Source organism: Cnephaeus nilssonii (assembly GCF_951640355.1).
Source record: "Cnephaeus nilssonii genome assembly, chromosome: 15".
In the NCBI taxonomy this organism is placed as follows: Eukaryota; Metazoa; Chordata; class Mammalia; order Chiroptera; family Vespertilionidae; genus Cnephaeus; species Cnephaeus nilssonii.
The window spans coordinates 22,490,079-22,507,884 of record NC_137086.1 but is presented as its reverse complement, the minus strand read 5'-3'; the positions used below and the strand labels follow the sequence as shown (position 1 = coordinate 22,507,884).

At 39.3% G+C, this 17,806-nt stretch overlaps 1 protein-coding gene across 2 annotated transcripts in view; it reads left to right on the top strand.

Moving 5' to 3' along the window:
• The window catches only part of THADA (THADA armadillo repeat containing), a 295,937-nt gene that overhangs the window by 62,963 nt on the left and 215,168 nt on the right, over nt 1-17,806 (top strand). For both annotated transcript variants that reach the window (XM_079792262.1, XM_079792261.1), the window contains exons 23-25: nt 4,706-4,838; nt 7,197-7,310; nt 11,149-11,271. In XM_079792262.1, the coding sequence (XP_079648388.1) occupies nt 4,706-4,838; nt 7,197-7,310; nt 11,149-11,271 (370 nt within the window). The remainder of the gene's footprint in view (nt 1-4,705; nt 4,839-7,196; nt 7,311-11,148; nt 11,272-17,806) is intronic.

Sequence of the window (17,806 nt, the reverse complement as noted above, 5' to 3'; positions counted from 1 at the left end):
CCTAAACTCCACTCAAGGCTACAAAGTTTCAATTATAGAAGATAAATAAATCCCAACAAAAATGGCAGCAGCCATGGAGCTGGAGAGAGCAGTAGGCTTGAGTTGCCCCCAGTGATGGAGGAAGCCAAGCTTCCGCAGCCCTGGCCTGCCTTGGTCTCCGCTCAAGGCTACAAAGTTTCAATTATAGACGATAAATAAATCCCAGATATCAGGGCCTCCGCTTGGGTCGCCGTGGGGGCGTGGCCAGCCTGCAAACCACCACAGGCCCCTCATCCAGGCCGCCCCACGCCCCAAGGGAACCCCACCCTGATCCAGGACACCCTTCAGGGCAAACCAGCTGACCACCACCTGTGCACCAGGCCTCTATCCTATCTAATAAAAGAGTAATGTGAAAATTGACTGTCACTCCAACACACAAGATGGCTGCCCCCATGTGGATACAAGATGGCCACCACAAGATGGCCAGCAGGGGAGGGCAGTTGGGAGGGACCAGGCCTGCAAGGGCGGGCAGTTGGGGGCGATCAAGCCTGCAGGGGAGGGCAGTTAGGGGTGAACAGGCCTGCAGGGGAGTGCAGTTAGGGGCAAACAGGCTGGCAGGAGAGCAATTAGGCATCAATCAGGCTGGCAGGAAGTGGTTAGGGGGTGATCAGGCTGGCAGACAGAAGCAGTTAGGGGCAATCAGGAAGGCAGGCAGGTGAGCATTTGGGAGCCAGCAGTCCTGGATTGGGCCTAAACGCGCAGTCGGACATTCTTTGAGGGGTCCCAGATTGGAGAGGGTGCAGGCTGGGCTGAGGGACAACCCCCCACCCCCCAATGCACGAATTTCGTGCACCGGGCCTCTAGTGAAGGAATAAAACTCTTATATCTATGTATTGTATATCAGACCAATACTATACCCCCTTGACTGCCTGTGTGTCATTTACTCCGATATGTGATATGCAGTGTTTTAGGACTCTAAGTGTGTTATTCTGAATAACCAGGCTGAGAATTTAATATTTTTTTAAAGTATTGTTTATAGCTGTGTTCATTCAGATAGTGATGGTGATGACTGATGATCTTCAGCTTGAGTAAACACATCGTTTACTTTATATCAAGACTAGAGGCCCAGTGCATGAATTCATGCACAGGTGGGGTCCAGCCGGCCCGCCCCGATCAGGGCTGATTGGGGCATGGTCAGCTGGGGAGAGGATGCGGGAGGTTGGCTGCCAGCCCTGCCTCCGATCGGACCAGTTGGCCGGCCACAGTGCATGTCATAGTGATCACTCATTCTGGTCGTTCTGATTGTTTCGGTCGTTCAGTCACTTGGCTTTTATATATATATATATAGATTTGGGACATATTCTGGTTTTGTCCCAAAATAAACACTCACTCTCTCTCTTGCATTATTTATAACTATTTTAATGATTAACAAGTGAAAAACAAGCAGGAGAAATAAGGCACCTTGGTAAGGTAAAAGTTTATTAACAATCAATCAGTAGATAAAAAGCTTTGTTTTTATTGTTATTTATTTTTCTCGACCAAATAACTTATTTTACTGATTTTTTACAGAGAGGAAGGGAGAGGAACATCGATGAGAGAGAAACATCGTTCAGCTGCCTCCTGCACATCCCCTACTGGAGATGTGCCCGCAACCAAGGTACATGCCCTTGACCGGAATCGAACCTGGGACCCCTCAGTCCACAGGCTGATGCTCTATCCACCGAGCCAAACCGGTTAGGGCCAAATAACTTATTTATTATAATGAATTTTCATTTGGAGTTGCTCTTAAACCTGATAAAATGAAGGTCTGTTTATGGGAAAGGGAAAAGATTTTCTTCCTTCTTGTGCTAAAAGCCGTTAGTGATAACAGCTTGGTAAATTAACTGTTATTTAGGACATGAAGATATTGGCAGATTGAGGTTATACATAACTAGTTTTCTGACAATTGACTCTCAATGATTTTCTGGGAATTTTGCTTCATATTTTGGCTTTAAATGTACTTCATGTTTAATATATATTAGATGCTTTTTGTTTGCAGGTGAAATAATTTCTGTAGGCCAGTGGTGAGTCATTTAGTTAATGTAAGAAAACAGTTTATTAACAGTAATTAAGGTCCCCAGTTGTATAAAGGAGTTGGAGTACACACATACATACACACACATATATATTTTGTATTTTTGTCTTTCTGTGTACTATTTTGGGTGCATTTCCCGGAAAACTATCTTTTAAGTTATTCTCTAGAATTCATCTTACCTGTTATTTTCTCGAAAGTACATTTTCATTTCCAATATTTCCAGAATCTTTATTGTCGTGAGGGCTTGTTCTTCAGTACTGTGTGTTTCTGATAATTTCTTGCTCTTTTAAAATAGAAGTTATTTCTTCATTTATTTCTTGAATATTCTAAAGTTATTTTAAGGAATATCTATTATTGGGCCAGTTCTTGTATATGGCTGGGGGGCCAGGACTGGCCTGGGAGAGATGCAGAACTAGGAATCAAGGGAATCATAGAAATAAGGTCCAACACAGAGTCTAAATAGGAAACCAGTCAACTGAGGTATTCTGCAGAAAAGCTGATACGATCCAGGGGAATTACAAAGCAGAACAAGAAAGTCTGGACTGGATGGTAGAAGTTGGTGCCTTGAGCATTTCCCAGAGTTCCTGAGGTTCCTGGATCTTTGGCAGTGGGCAGAGAGTGCTCTGTGAAGGGCACTTTGCCAGCCTTGACCTTGGTAAACATTCTTCTGGCCTTTGTTTTCAAATTCCCCAATTTAACAAGGAGCATTTAGTCTTGGTATGCAACACTCAAGGGAATGAATAGGGCTGGTTAACTGTTTATAGTTATAATAACCCAGAATCCAAATGAGAGAATTGCCTCTATGCCTTTACATAAAGTATTTTCTCAGTCATCTCATCTCCTACTTCCTTAACCCCACATAGGGGGCCTTCTACCATTCTGACCACACATCCTTCAAAATCCAGCACAAATTCCGCCTCTTCTGTGGCACTGTACTGACCCCTTGTACACCTTGTGCCTAGTAGTTGCTCTAAGTACATTGAAGCTTCAAGAAAGAAAAGGTTCTTGTGAAATGCAATATTTGGAGGAAGTTTCTCCAATTTGGATGATTGGGATAAGTGTGGAGACTATAAGCAAATGCTGAGTTGGGAATATGGAGAGTGGAGATGGGGACCAGTAAAGTGAACAACTTTACTAGAACAAAAGCTCTGTGTAGAAATTTGGAAAAACTTTTAAGGTTAGATTCAACTAGAAGGGTGTGGGCCAGGTCATAGGCAACCTTTCAAGCTGGAAGATTTTATCAAAATGGAAAATGAGATCAAGATTTGTTAACAGTCAAGAGCCATTGTAAGTTCAGGGAAGGAAGGATGTTTCATGTCGAAATGGCTTACTCTGATCCCAGACCTGACTTCTCCAATTGGTTGGTTTTGGTAGAACCTATATATGCCAGATATGTGACAGTGTTGGGGAGTATGACTGAACTAGTATTTGTTGTACGGATATTTTAGTGCACTTGATAAGAAAATAGGAAAATACCCCATCTTCTGCTGTTGCTTTTCCCCCTTACATGGTGAATTCCTCCTACAGGATTCTTGACCCTAGACTGCAGCATTATCTATATGCCAGTCTTACATTGCCAGTGGTCCTGTGGTGGGGAAGAAAATACAAGTATATGAAACCCACCTTTACTCTTAGATCAAGTAGTTTTCACTCACCTCTGTGTCTCCAACTTTTTTGTGTGTGAATGGGTAGATCACAAAAAGAGGACTTTTGCTTTAATTCTCTTTTTTCTTTTTCTTTTCCCTGCTCAGCCATTGTGGAGTAAATTAACCCTAATATACTTAAAATGTACTTTAAATGTATTTTCTTTGAATATGTATAATCTCTTATAACTATAGAACATAAATTACCATCATGTATACAGTTATGTTCTCTCTGTGGATACTGGAGTTTTGCAGTACTACAGAACATCTGTGAGAGCTTGATTAACTGTCTTTAGAACATTTTGAGTGTCGGTACAAGCCTCAGTGTGAAAGCTTATTTTGCAGATAAGACACATGCTTTTTATGCTTTTGTAAGAATAGAATCTTCAATAGCTTCAAATCCTAAAGCCCATAATAAACAGAAAAATAGAAAGTGAGACATTTTTTAGTTTTTCTCCCTCCAAATGTAAGGATATGTATTGTTTTCTAACAGTGATAATATGTATTAACTGGTGGCTTGGCGCACGAAATCATGCATGGGTACGGTCTCTAGGCCTAGCCTTCGATCAGGGCCATCTTCCCAGGCTGCTGGCAGCTGGCCCCGCCCCCCACAGCCATCCACCCTGGTTCCCCGTTTGCCATCCAGCAATGGGAGCCTTACGGCTGGGGGAGGGACCGAGAGGTCGGCCGTTCCCACCCGCTCGCTGGCCCCACCCCCGACACTGGTTGCTCTCTGTGTGTGGGGCGACCGGCGGGGCGGGGGCTTTGGCCTGGCACTGCCCGCATCCCCCACCACCCACCCTGAGTCCCTGTTCGCCATTGGCGATTGGAGCCTGCTGGCTGGGGAAAGGGACCGAGAGGTGGTCAGTGCACCTCATAGTGACTGGTCAAGTGGTAGTTCTGGTCTTTCTGCCTTTATGGTCGCTGGGCTTTTATTATATAGGATAGTTTGTACTTCTAACTTTTGGTACATAAAAATTCCAAATGTTCACTTATTTATGCCTTTTAGATGCCCTAATGTGAGTCTGCAAAAGCTACCAGAACAGTGGTTATGGAATGTTTTAGAGGAAATTAAATGCAGTGATCCTTCATCTAAACTCTGTGCTACAAGGCGCAGTGCTGGAATTCCTTTCTACATACAGGTGTGTATCTGCAAGACCATAGCTGTTTATTTGTCTTTTGATAATAGCATATTCTGACCTACTTGACATTTGAGGGAGCATTGCATAAGTGACATTTCTGTCTTTTTAGTACTATAGCATTTGTAGCTTTGTTTTAATGTGTGGACAGTATGTTCCTGGATAGATCTGTTCTTGGAACAAACCCTCGAAGAGGTCAGCCTTGAAATGAACAGAGGGTGGTATAGATTTCTGCCTGTTTATTAAGTAGACTGACATCACTGTGGCACATTCATTGCTCACTTCCAGGAAGTACACATTACCTTTTTTTGAATTATAAAAACATAGTCTTTCTCTCATTTCAAGACCCTTAAGACTCTAAGGCAACCAGTTTCTTTTAAACCCTTTCATAAAATGTCCATGTATAAAATAATCTTAATAGTCGCTAACATTTGTAAGTACTTTTTTCACACATATTATCTCATTTAATCCTTCCTCAAGCCCTATGAAATAGGTCCTGTTATTGTCTGTGTATTATAGATGAAGAAACTGGAGCTTATAAAGTTAAGTGACTTGCCAAAGGCCACAGAGGTAGGAGCAGAACTAAGACTTGAGCCCAGGCAGTCTGACTCCTGAACCCATCTCCATATGAGAATGGGTGTCTGTGTTTTCTTTTTAACACAAACGAAAGCATATTATATACATGGTTTAGCCCCTTGCTTTTTTTCACTTAATATTATACCTTAAAGATTGCTCCATTACAGCATATCCAGGTATTGCTATTGGAAAGGAAAATACTTTATTTCCATAATGCTGAAATTAAGAGACTATCACCTTCATGAATCCAAAGAATAAAAACCAAAGTCCTCACAGTACTAAATCAGGAGAAACTGAGTAGCTTGAAACTTTTCGTTCTTGGGAGCCATAGCTACATGCCTATGAAATACGGCTGTTATTTGAAGCCCTCCACAACCACTAATCTATTTTCTGTCTCTGTATATTTGCCTATTCTGGACATTTCATATAAATGGAACCGTATAATGCAGTGGTTCTCAACCTTTCTAATGCCGCGACCCTTTAATACAGTTCCTCATGTTGTGGTGACCCCCAACCATAAAATTATTTTCGTTGCTACTTCATAACTGTAATTTTGCTCCTGTTAATGAATCGTAATGTAAATATCTGTGTTTTCTGATGGTCTTAGGCAACCCTGCTAGTGGTTCTCAACCTGTGGGTCGCGACCCACAGGTTGAGAACCGCTGCTGTAGAGCCTAAGACCATCGGAAAACACAGATATTTACATTACGATTCATTAACAGGAGCAAAATTACAGTTATGAAGTAGCAACGAAAATAATTTTATGGTTGGGGGTCACCACAACATGAGGAACTGTATTAAAGGGTCGCGGCATTAGAAAGGTTGAGAACCACTGGTATAATGTGATCTTTTGTATCTGTCTTCTTTCACTTAGCATAATGTTTTCAAGGTACATCCATGTTCTAGCATGTATCAGTACTTCATTCCTTTTTATTGTCTCAAGTGGTTTGATATCCTATTTTTATGTTTATTGAACATTGGCAAAATGTTAACACAAAATAAATAAGCATCTCTTGATAATTCACATATAGCACCCCTTTCAAGTTTATAATATTTTCTTTTGTCCTGTGGCATTCCCAGTGCTACAGTTTGATAGTCCTCCAGATAGAGACTCTTGTGTGAAGAATTAAATAACTGATCAATCTCAAGGGCATTTTCAAGTTCTTAAATTTAATCCTGAGGTTTGGGTTGTGTTTTTTCCGTGTGTTTTTATTTATTTCGGTGAGAGGAAGGGAGAGGGAGAGAGAGATAGAAACATCATTGAGGAGAGAGAATCATTGATTGGCTGCTTCCTACATGCCCCCTACTGGGGATCGAGCCCGCAAAGCTGGTATGTGCTCTGCCTGGGAATCGAACCATGACCTCCTGGTGCATCGGTCAGTGCTCTACCACTGAGCCATACCGGCCAGGCTTTTTGTTTTTGTTTTTGAATAAAGAGTATTTTCTTGTTGGGGAAATTTGTTACTAAACTGACTTGCTTATTTTATCTGAGACCTGCCACCTAATTATGGTCCTAAAAGAGTTGTCAACAAGAGCCATTCTCAACTTCTTAGAATTATATTAATTAACAAGCAAACTAGAAGTTTCCCATGATATCACCTTTACCCAATTTTACAGTTGGAGAATCTGAGAGATAGAAAGGTTAAACTACTTGCTTAAGGACACATGGCTTAATGAATTTGCTTGATATTACATGTTTTTATAGAGGGGATTTTGCATTTTGGGATTGATTCTGGGAAGTAGCAAAATAAGAGCCTTGTTAATTTTTGCCTTATTTTTCCATAGGCACTGTTGGCATCTGAACCTAAGAAAGGCAAAATGGATTTGTTGAAAACAACAATGAAAGAGTTAATCTCTTTGGCTGGGCCTACTGATGACTCACAGAGTACAGTCCCCCAGGTAATAATAGAAGTACACAAACCCTGCTAGGAAGGCAGTGGTTTTAAATCTTTGCTATACTTAAAAAGAAAAAAACCTATCCACTAAAGATGTAGAACTCTTGAAGATAGGACAGACATTTGAAGCTTATTTTGATTTGTTTATATGTTTGTTTTGTTTTATTTTGTTATTTCTGTCCACAAAATAAACTATTGTTTTAATTGATATATATATATTGACCAAAATGAACTACTTTTAAACTCTTCTGAAAACATCCAACTTGGATATTTTGTAATACTATTGCATCTCTAAATTAAATAATGAATGTGCTTTCACTTTAAAATTTTATGTTGCTTGATCTACATTTTGTAAACTGAGCAGTTGGATCTTTCCCTAAAATGTAGTGTCTGACTTTTGGTATATTCAGATTTTAATTTTAGCTAATGCTTATACCCTTTATTTATGTTAAAGGTGGGTCAAGTATGTGTGTGTGTGTGTGTGTGAGTGTATGAAGTTGGGTTAAATACTCCTCACAGCTCCACTCCACCCCACTCCACCATGATAAATGCCTGCCAGATACTTCTTTACTAAGCTTTCTCAGTAAATGCTTCACTTTTATCCTTTATGAGTCTTTTGTTCTGAGGTGGGTCATGTTTTCTTATTCATTCAGCTACCCTATGTCTTTTGATTAGAGTGTTTAATCCATTTACATTTAAGGTTATTGATAGGTCCTTATTCATTGCCATTTTATTTTTTAAAATATATTTCTTTTTATTTATTTCAGGGAGAGAGAGATAGAGACATCAATGATGAGAGAGAATCATTGATCAGCTGCCCTCCCCCCCCCCCCCCCCCCCACGCCTCCTAAGGATTGAGCCTGCAACCCAGGCATGTGCCCTGACCAAGAATCAAATCATGACCTCCTGGTTCATAGATGAACACTCAACCACTGAGCCATACCGGATGGGCCATTTTTATTCTTTACTAGAAGCCCAGTGCATGATTTAATCATGCACATGTAAGCTGTCTGTCCGCTGGTCGGCAGCTCCGAAGTCCCTGGGCCCCTAGGGCGAGGCGGGGCGGGGGCATGGTCCTCCTGCGGCCGGAGCCCAGGCCGGGGTCTTGCCTTTGCCTCCCGCCCAGGAAGGCTGGGGCCGCCGCCACATGCTCCTGCGGCCCAACTGCCGCCAGACTCCTCCCTGGGGAGCCGCGCCGCCTCCAAACCTCCAAAACGCCGGCTCGCTGCCCCAGAGGCCTGTCTGTGCCGCAGCACAGCCATGGCGCAGACGCTGAGCTCGCATCGCTGCTGGCAACGCGAGCTCAGCGTCCTGCCGGCCCAATCACCACCCCAACCACCCCGAGTCCCGCCCCGTGTCTCCCGCTGGCCCAATCGTGGGTGTAGCGGAGTGATGGTAATTTAAATATTACCTTTTTATTATGTAAGATGCCTGTGTTTCTCTCTCTATTTCTTATTATTACAGCAGTCCCTTTAACATTTCTTGCAATGCTGGTTTGGTAGTAATAAACTCCTTTGGCCTTTTTTTTGTCTGGGAAACTCTTATTTCATCATCTATTTTGAATGATAGCCTTGCTGGATAGAGTAGTCTTGGTTTTAGATCCTTGCTTTTCATTACTTTGAATACTTCATGCCATTCCCTTCTGGCCTGTAGAGTTTAGCTAACAAATTGCTTTCTCTTGCTGCCTTTAAGATTCTTGTTGTCTATAATTTTTGTCATTTTAATTATGATGTGTCTGGGTGTGAGACTTTTTGGGTTCTTCTTGCTTGGGACTCTCTGTGCTTCCTGAATGTGGCTGACTTTTTCCTTCACCAGGTTAGGGAAGTATTCTGCCATTATTTCTTCAAACAGGTTCTCTATACCTTGCTCACTTGCTTCCCCTTCTGGTACTCCTATGATGTACATATTATGTTTCATGTTGTCCCATAGTCCCCTTAAATTGTCCTCCTGTTTTTTAATTGTTTTTCTTTTTGGTTCTCTGATTGAGTGATTTTTTTCAACCCTGTCTTTTTTTTTTTTTTTAATATATTTTATTGATTTTTTACAGAGAGGAAGGGAGAGGGATAGAGAGTTAGAAACATCGATGAGAGAGAGACATCGACCAGCTGCCTCCTGCACACCCCCCACTGGGGATGTGCCCGCAACCAATGTACATGCCCTTGACCGGAATCGAACCTGGGACCTTCCAGTCCGCAGACCGACGCTCTATCCACTGAGCCAAACCGGTTTCGGCTCAACCCTGTCTTAATTTGCTGATCCGATCCTTGTCTTCCTCTAATCTGCTATTTATTCCTTCTGGTGCATTTTGTTGTTGTTGTTAATTCTCAATCGATATTTTTTCATTGATTTTTAGACAGAGAGGAAGGAAGGGAGACACACAGAGAGAAACATTGATGTGAGAGAGACACATCGATTAATTGCCTCCCACATGCACCCTTACCTGGGGCTTGGGATTGAGCCTGCAGTCAAGGTACGTGCCCTTGACTGGAATTGAATCTGGGACCCTTGTGTCCATGGGTCAAAACTATTCACTGAGCCAAACTGGCCAGGGCCCAGTGTATTTTTGTTTTTGTTGTTAATTCTCATCTGAGGATATTTTTTCCATTGATTTTTAGAGAGAGTGGAAGGAAGGGAGGGAGGGGGGAAAAAGGAGATGAGGGAAGAGAGAGAGAGAGAGAGAGAGAGAGAGAGAGAGAGAGAGAGAGAGAGAAATATCAACATGTGGTGTTAGACACATAGACCCATTGCCTCCTACATACACTGGGGATGGAACCTGCAGCCCAGGTATGTGCCCTTGATGAGGTATAGAACCTGAGACCCTTTGGTGTGTGGGCCGATGCTCTAACCACTTAGCAGCACTGGCCAGGGCCAGTGTATTCTTTATTTCTGCTATATCATTTTTCATTTGTAAGTGGTTGTTTTTCATAGTTTTCTATATATTTTTTCATGCTGGTGAGCATCCTTATCATCATTACTCTGAACTCTATATCAGATAAATTGCTTATTTCCATTTTATTTAGCTCTTCTGGAGAATTCTCTTGTTCTTTAATTTGCAGCTTGTTTCTTTATCTCCCCATTTTGTCTTCCTGTTTGGGTTTGTTTCAACGTATTAGGGAGATCTGCTATGACTCCCAGTCTTGGTAGGGTGGCATTATGCAGTACATGACATTTAGCATATTCATGTTCAGTTTTTTTTAAATACAAACATTATTAATTTTTTTAAGTTCCACTTAATGTGCATCCCACGTGTTGATGTGTAGCACTGTCATTTATTGCCCAGTTCTAAGTATTAAAAAAATTTTTTTGACCAGTGTTTTAAAATGTCAGTTTTAAAAGTATTTTAAGAAAATAAATTTGCAACTTTATTCCACTGTGATCAGAGCATAATTTATAAGATAATTATTTGGTATTTGTTGAGACTGTATTAGTGGTTAAGTTTGAGGCAATTTTAAAAAATGAATGTTTCGTGAAAAAGTATGTTTCTGTTAGGTGTAGGATTCTACATATGTCTGTTGGATCAAGCTTTTTTATTACATTGTTCAAATTTACTAACTTTGAAAAAATGGATTTATCAATTAATAGGTATGTTTTATTAAAATCTGCTATTTCATTAGTGGATTGTTTCTTAAATTTCATAATTTTTTTTTTTGTTTTGAAGCTATGCTATTAGGTATGTACATACTTTTAAAGCTGATAGCTCAATTGATATTTCTTTCTTTTCAGTTCTAGCCCATTGAACTTAATAATTATTCAAAGTGTGTATACATTTTTTTGGGGGACACCCTGTATTTAGAATTACACAATCTTTAACCCACAACTAATTTTGAACTTTTTTATTCTAGGTTCATGCTTTAAATATTCTTAGAGCCTTGTTCAGAGATACACGTCTGGGAGAAAATATTATTCCTTATGTTGCTGATGGAGCTAAGGCTGCAATTCTGGGCTTTACATCACCAGTCTGGGCAGTAAGTACTTTTGCCTTTTATTTTCATTGACTTAATTATACTCTGAGTAGGTTTTAATAAACTAACCATTCACTGAATGATAAAAATATGTACTACATTTTATCAAAGATTTTCTTTAAAGGATAAATCCTTGGATTGGGCTACATTTTCACTCTTGGTATTTTATTATTGCATTCTAGTTCTTTGTTGGCTTATTAGCCATAACTTTGTTTTCTTATTTTAGTGATTGCTTTAAGGCTTATAGTCTATATCTTGAACATCACATTCTACCCTCAAGTGATATTATACCACTTCGCTTAACGCGTAAGAACCTAGCACACGTACTTCCATGTTTCTCCTCTCAATCTTTGTGATGTTATAAATTTTACTTTTATGTTTGTTGTAAACCCATGCTATATTGTTATTATTTTTGCTTAAATTATCAACTATCCCTTTTTAAAAAATATACCATTTCAACCATTTTTAAGTATACAATTCAGGGACATTAACTACATACACCAGGTTGTGCAGTCATCACCACTGTCCATTTTGAGAACTTCTTCATCATCCCAAACCAAAGCTCTCTAACCATTAAATAATAACTCCCCATCTCTCCCTTCCCCTAGCACCTGGTAACCTGTGCTCTACGTTCTGTCTCTATGAATTTGCCTATTCTAGGTACCTTATATAAATGGAATCATACAATATTTGTCTTTTTATATTTGGATTATTCAGTTAGCATAGTGCTTTTAAGGTTAAGCCATATTGTCACATGTAGCATAATTTCATTCCATTTAAGGCTGAATAATATTCCATTGTATGTATATATGACATTTTGTTTATTTATTCATTTGTTGGTGGGCATTTAGGTTGTTTGTTTTTGGCTTTTGTGAATAATGCTTCAGTGAACATTGGTGTACAAATATCTGTTGGAGTCTCTGCTTTCAGTTTTATGTGTAAATCATATGGTAATTTTATGTTTAAGTTTTTAAGGAATGTTTAACTATATTGCATAGTGGCAGCACCATTTTTCTACTCCCATCAGCAATACACAGAAGTTCCATTTTCTTAACATTCTCGCCAACACTTGTTATTTTCTGGTGTTTTTTAATTTTTATTAAATAGCAATCTATCTAAATGGGTGTGAAGTGGAAGCTCATTTCTGGTTTTGATTTCCATTTCCCTGATGATTAGTGATGTTGAACTAGAAGCAAAATGGCTCAGTATCTTAATGTCTTTCTTTTGGATGCTGTGGGCTCTGGGTATCAGTGTGTTGAGTGATTGCTATAAATATACTCCATCAAAAGGTGAAAAACAAACACAGCATGAAAATGTGGGAGGTTAAATACTGAGCCACTTTTTTTTTTCTTTCACTCCAGAAACCTTGATTCAGAACTCTAAAGATAGTGGACAATGGCCAGTTTAGTTGTTGGATTTAAGGACATAACCTTTTAACATGTTTTTTCATGATTCTTGGGAGAAACACCATGATTTTATTATCCTGTATCATTTTGCCTTCTAAAATAAAGGAGATAAATCTATCACTTTTAAGTGTTTGACATCTGGCTTTAAAATAAGACTGGCAAGGGGAGAGGAGAAAAAACAACTAGACCTTAATACATTACCTGCAGAATGAAGAATTTTCTAGGAAGGCAAGCTTTCCAATTAGCTACACAAACATTTCATAACTTTATGATATGCCTCTAATTGAGAGTCAGTGTACTGCAGTATAGGCAAAGGCACAGACACCCAGTATAAAGCGGGATCCTCAAGGTTGCCACCTCTTGCCTGGAAAATTGTGCATCTTCCTGTAATAAAGAAGCCGTCTGAATTCTGTCTAGCAGCATTGCCTAACTATGCTGGAGGACACCGTGTTTACCTTATGCATTTACAGGAAGCGAAGCAATACCTCTGTGCTGTCAGTTGAGTCACAGAGGTAGGAATGTGGCTTGACCATCAGGAACAATAGAGATCATAAAACTGATTGCCAGAAATATCAGTATTGTTTATTTCATGCCATTAATTCAAGGTGAACAAAGAAATGTTCTCTGTGAAAGGTTTTTCAGAGAGTGAAACCTGGTGACTTTTCTAACTTTTTAGCAAAACTGAAAGTATCAGATTGTTTCATTTATTTAAGAAGTCTTTTTTGAGACATTTTAAAAAGTAACACATGTGCACTACAGAAATTTTGAAAATAAAGGACAGCATAAAAAAAGCACAAGTCACCTTTTAACTATATACAGATGTAATCATTATTAGCATTCTGATGCATTTTCTTCCTCTTTTTTCTATGTATGTAGTATATACACATGTGTGTAGTATTCATATGCACATATGTATACATGAAAGACTGCATAAATATATGTAAGTGATAATATATAGATTTATTTTAGGGGAAATCTTCCTTTTTAACACTGGTTATAAAGGAATCTTCTTGTTTCAATTCAGTTTGTTTGCTTTATTAGAGAAAATAACTATAATGATCCATATATTTATTTAATATATCCAATATATTTGTTTAATATATTGACTGTTATGTTTTCTTCCTTATGAAAACCTAAGGTATATCAAAACTGTAAACATGATGAATGTGAAGAAGTCTTCATTTTACAAAGCAATTTACCACAGCATTCTCTGTTGAAGTCATTTAAAGAGTGATTTTTTTCTGAATGCCTGTGAAATATGGTTTGATTTACAGAAATCTTATTTGTGCACATTTTATCAGGAATATATTTTATGCAGTGACTACACCTGTACTCATGACAATTACTTCTTTCTGACAAGTTAAAGAGGAAAAAGCACAAGTAAAATGAACTTAATTTTAGTTTTGTAGTATAGGAATATTTTCTAGGAAGCATTCATAATTTGTTTTTACAGATTCCTCAGTCTTTTGTATTGAGACCATACAAATTTCTTGGTCTTTACCACCTATTAGGCATCTTTAAAATACAGGGGAAATGTATTGTTGTAAACATATCAGCATTAAGCACACCTAGGTGTTGCCGATGATATATTAAGCACTAGAAAAAGAGGGATAAATAAGACAATCATAATAATGGCTGTCTTATTGGGTATTTTCCATGTGCCTGGCATCATTTACATTGATTATCGCACTTAATGCTCATAACAACCCTGTGAGGTAGATTGTATTATTTAAATCCCATTTTACAGATAAGGAAAACAAGGCTCAGAGGTGAAATAACTTTGTCAAAGGGCACACAACTATTAACCTTCGGACTCCAGAACCTGTGCTGTTATAGGGGAAACTTTTGGGTGTTATAGGAATACAGAGAAGGTGCATCTTACCTACCTTATAGGGTTTTGGTCCCTTAGAGAGCTGGGGATATAGCCTAGGTGCTAAGGTTTTATTGAATGGTACAAACGCAAAGCAGCAAGAATGAAGGAAAAAGGGAAGTGAGGCAAGGAAAGAGGAAAGACATTACCAAGCATGCCTGAACCTTGCAGGAAGACTGAGCTGATTGTATAGTCACGTGATATATCTTCTAGCCAGGCCATGTGAAACTTACCACCTCTTGGAACAGTCTCATCTGTCTCTTATTGGTCAAAGTTCACCCCTTGGGGCATTAACCCAACTTGGGCAGGTGTTGGCACAACCCTTGGTCAGCTGCTAGAGAAGCCAGATTTCATTCCCTCTTCTGTAGCATCTCATCTGTGTCTGGACATGACTGGCTGAGCCACAGCCTCTGTGGGTGTAGTTGGAACAGACCTGGAGTTGGAAACTGTGGCTCCCACATTGTTGAAAAAGTTTGCACATTGTAGGGGAGTAATAGGATCCGACTGATGTGCTTAAAAGTAGAGACTCAATTATAAGATGGTAAGAGGGAAGGAGGAAGACCAATCCGGAAGCTATTGTAATAGTTCTGCCAAGAGGTGATGGTGGCTCAGAATAGGGAAATATTAGTAAAGATGGTGACAACCGATAATCTTTTATATATTTTAGAGGTAAAGCTAGTTGAATTAAAAATTAAAAATTTAGGTAACAGAAAGTAACTTATAGGTGCGCATATATGGAAACAGATTTTCTGGGCAGTGTTTGGAAACAGGCATTACTGGGCATTCCCTTTTTTGTGTTCAGTGACTATCGAACACCGAAGCTTCTCTTCCTGCATCCTCATTGCAGGGCAGGTAACGCCTCTTTCCAGCTTGCCCAGCATTCCACTGAGTGTGCCACCTTCCGGTCCTTCTAAGACTCACATTGGGTTTTTATTTCTATCTGGTGTATCTTTCATTTGCTTCCCTCAGGCCAGTTCTGCTTCACATTTTGCAGTGGGTTTCAGAGGAAAAAGAGCCTTTCAGATCTTCCCGGTAGCCCTGCCACATGTCCCCTGTGCTCTGTTGGCACAAGCGTCTCCAGGCCCTGTGGTAGTTGTGAAGTTACCACAAGGATGCCAGGCTGAGGGCTGTGTGGCACTGAAACCCAGGCATACTCTACCTTTTAGGCTACATGCCTTGGCTTTATAAACTTTATTAACTCACAGGAAGAGAACTTTTTTCCTAATTCACGCTTAGTTGGTGTATGGGCTCGTGAAAGTGTAATGTGTATAAATGACCATATCACATAGTGATTGCACACGGAAGGCTGATCCATGTTAATATTACTAAATGACATTATGTGACTCCTGCCTTCAGCCTAATGAGGAGGTGCCTATTCACGTTGTAACACAGCCTCTAGGCACTCCTGTTTTAACACTCCTGCATTTGGCAGCCTTTGTCAGAAAGTTTGGTTTAGGGCAAGATGGAGTTGGTGTGATTCCTCAGCGGAGACGGGGTCCTAGATGACCAATTCATCTTAAACCTATGATTCTTTAGAAACTAAATCAGTAGACTAGGTAGGAGATAATCAAGACCTCAGCTGGGACAGAGGCGATGTTGATAGAGTTAACAGGACAGATTGGTTTGTTGTTTGGGGATATTAGGCAGGACACATAGTAGGGACTTCATTAATGTTTGTTGACTATTGAATGGACACAAGTGAATTCATTCAGTTTTAGGGTTTCATTGTAATTTTGGTATGAATTGTGCCAATATATATGTAGTCCACTTCTAGAGTTACCTGGCATGAATTGAGTCACTCTTGAGCTTCTAGAGGAGAGGTTGCAAACCGGTGGCTGATTGGTCAAATCTAGTCTGCAACTGTGTTTTATTTGGCTTCCACGATGGTTTTTCCCCCCTTTAATTTGTTGCCAACATTTCAAAATAGTGAGATTTCACATAAAAATTGGGGTTTCTGGCTTCTCTTGAAAAAGAAAATAATCGAGCAACACTGGGCTTACATTCCCTCATGGCAACAACTCAGCGGAAGCTGACTAGTGACTTCATTAGACCAAGTCCTTTGCTGCTTCTCATAGCACTTGAGTTTGTGACCCTGACTGAGGGAGTTTCATAAGCTATTTTCTAAATCTCACATTGTTACTTTTAATTACCTTTCTTCTTATATTGCTCTTGAAACGTGCCATATGGTTGAGACACCTATCTTATTAGAATATAAGTTCTGTGTTGACAGTAAGTTTGTGTCTTCTAATTTTGAATATTCTCTGTGGTGCTGGTATACACACATGGTAGTAAAGTCACTATATATTTGTACATCTCTTCTCTGATTTGGCAAGGTAATTGAAGAAGCCCAATCACTCAAAATATTTTTATGACATAGCAAAGCATTTTGATACATTGGTTTGGAAATAGATAATGCTCTATTATCATTTTGAAGAAATTCATATTTATTAATGATAGTTCTTTTCTCCTGTTTTTATTAACTAGTTGTCTCAGATAATTTTATAGTTAAAATAACTATTAGGTTACTGGCATTGTGGTGTTAGTAAACAAAATTTTGGATGTTAAATATTATCTTGGCCATATTAGTAATGTGGATTCTTTTTTATTTAAATATATTTTATTGATTTTTTACAGAGAGGAAGAGAGAGGGATAGAGAGTTAGAAACATCGATGAGAGAGAAACATCGATCAGCTGCCTCTTGCACACCTCCTACTGGGGATGTGCCCGCAACCAAGGCACATGCCCTTGACCGGAATCGAACCCGGGATCCTTGAGTCCGCAGGCCGACGCTCTATCCACTGAGCCAAACTGGTCTCGGCTTTTTTTTTTTTTTTTTTTTTTTTAATATGGAATGCTTCACGAATTTGTGTGTCATTCTTGTGCAAGGGCCATGCTAACCTTCTCTGTATCATTCCAGTTTTAGTATATTGCTGCCTAAGCAAGCACTAATGTGGATTCTTTTAGTTAGGCCTTAAAAATATTCTCTTATGGTAAATGATTACAGAAAGGATATGGAAAATGAATTGCTTCTTTAAAGAAGTGTTATGTGGTGATACAAATAAAAATAAATAATGAAAACAATTGTTAGTAATATAAGTATCAGAAAGAGCTATGTGTGTGCAAGTAGTTGGATTATAGAGTTCAGTTTAAGATGAAGTCATTGAGTTATTTACTGTAAAGTTTTTTTTTAAATTGTCTTATTTTTATGAACATAAACCATATTTTCTTTAGCCCTGCACTAGCCAATGGAGGAATGATTTT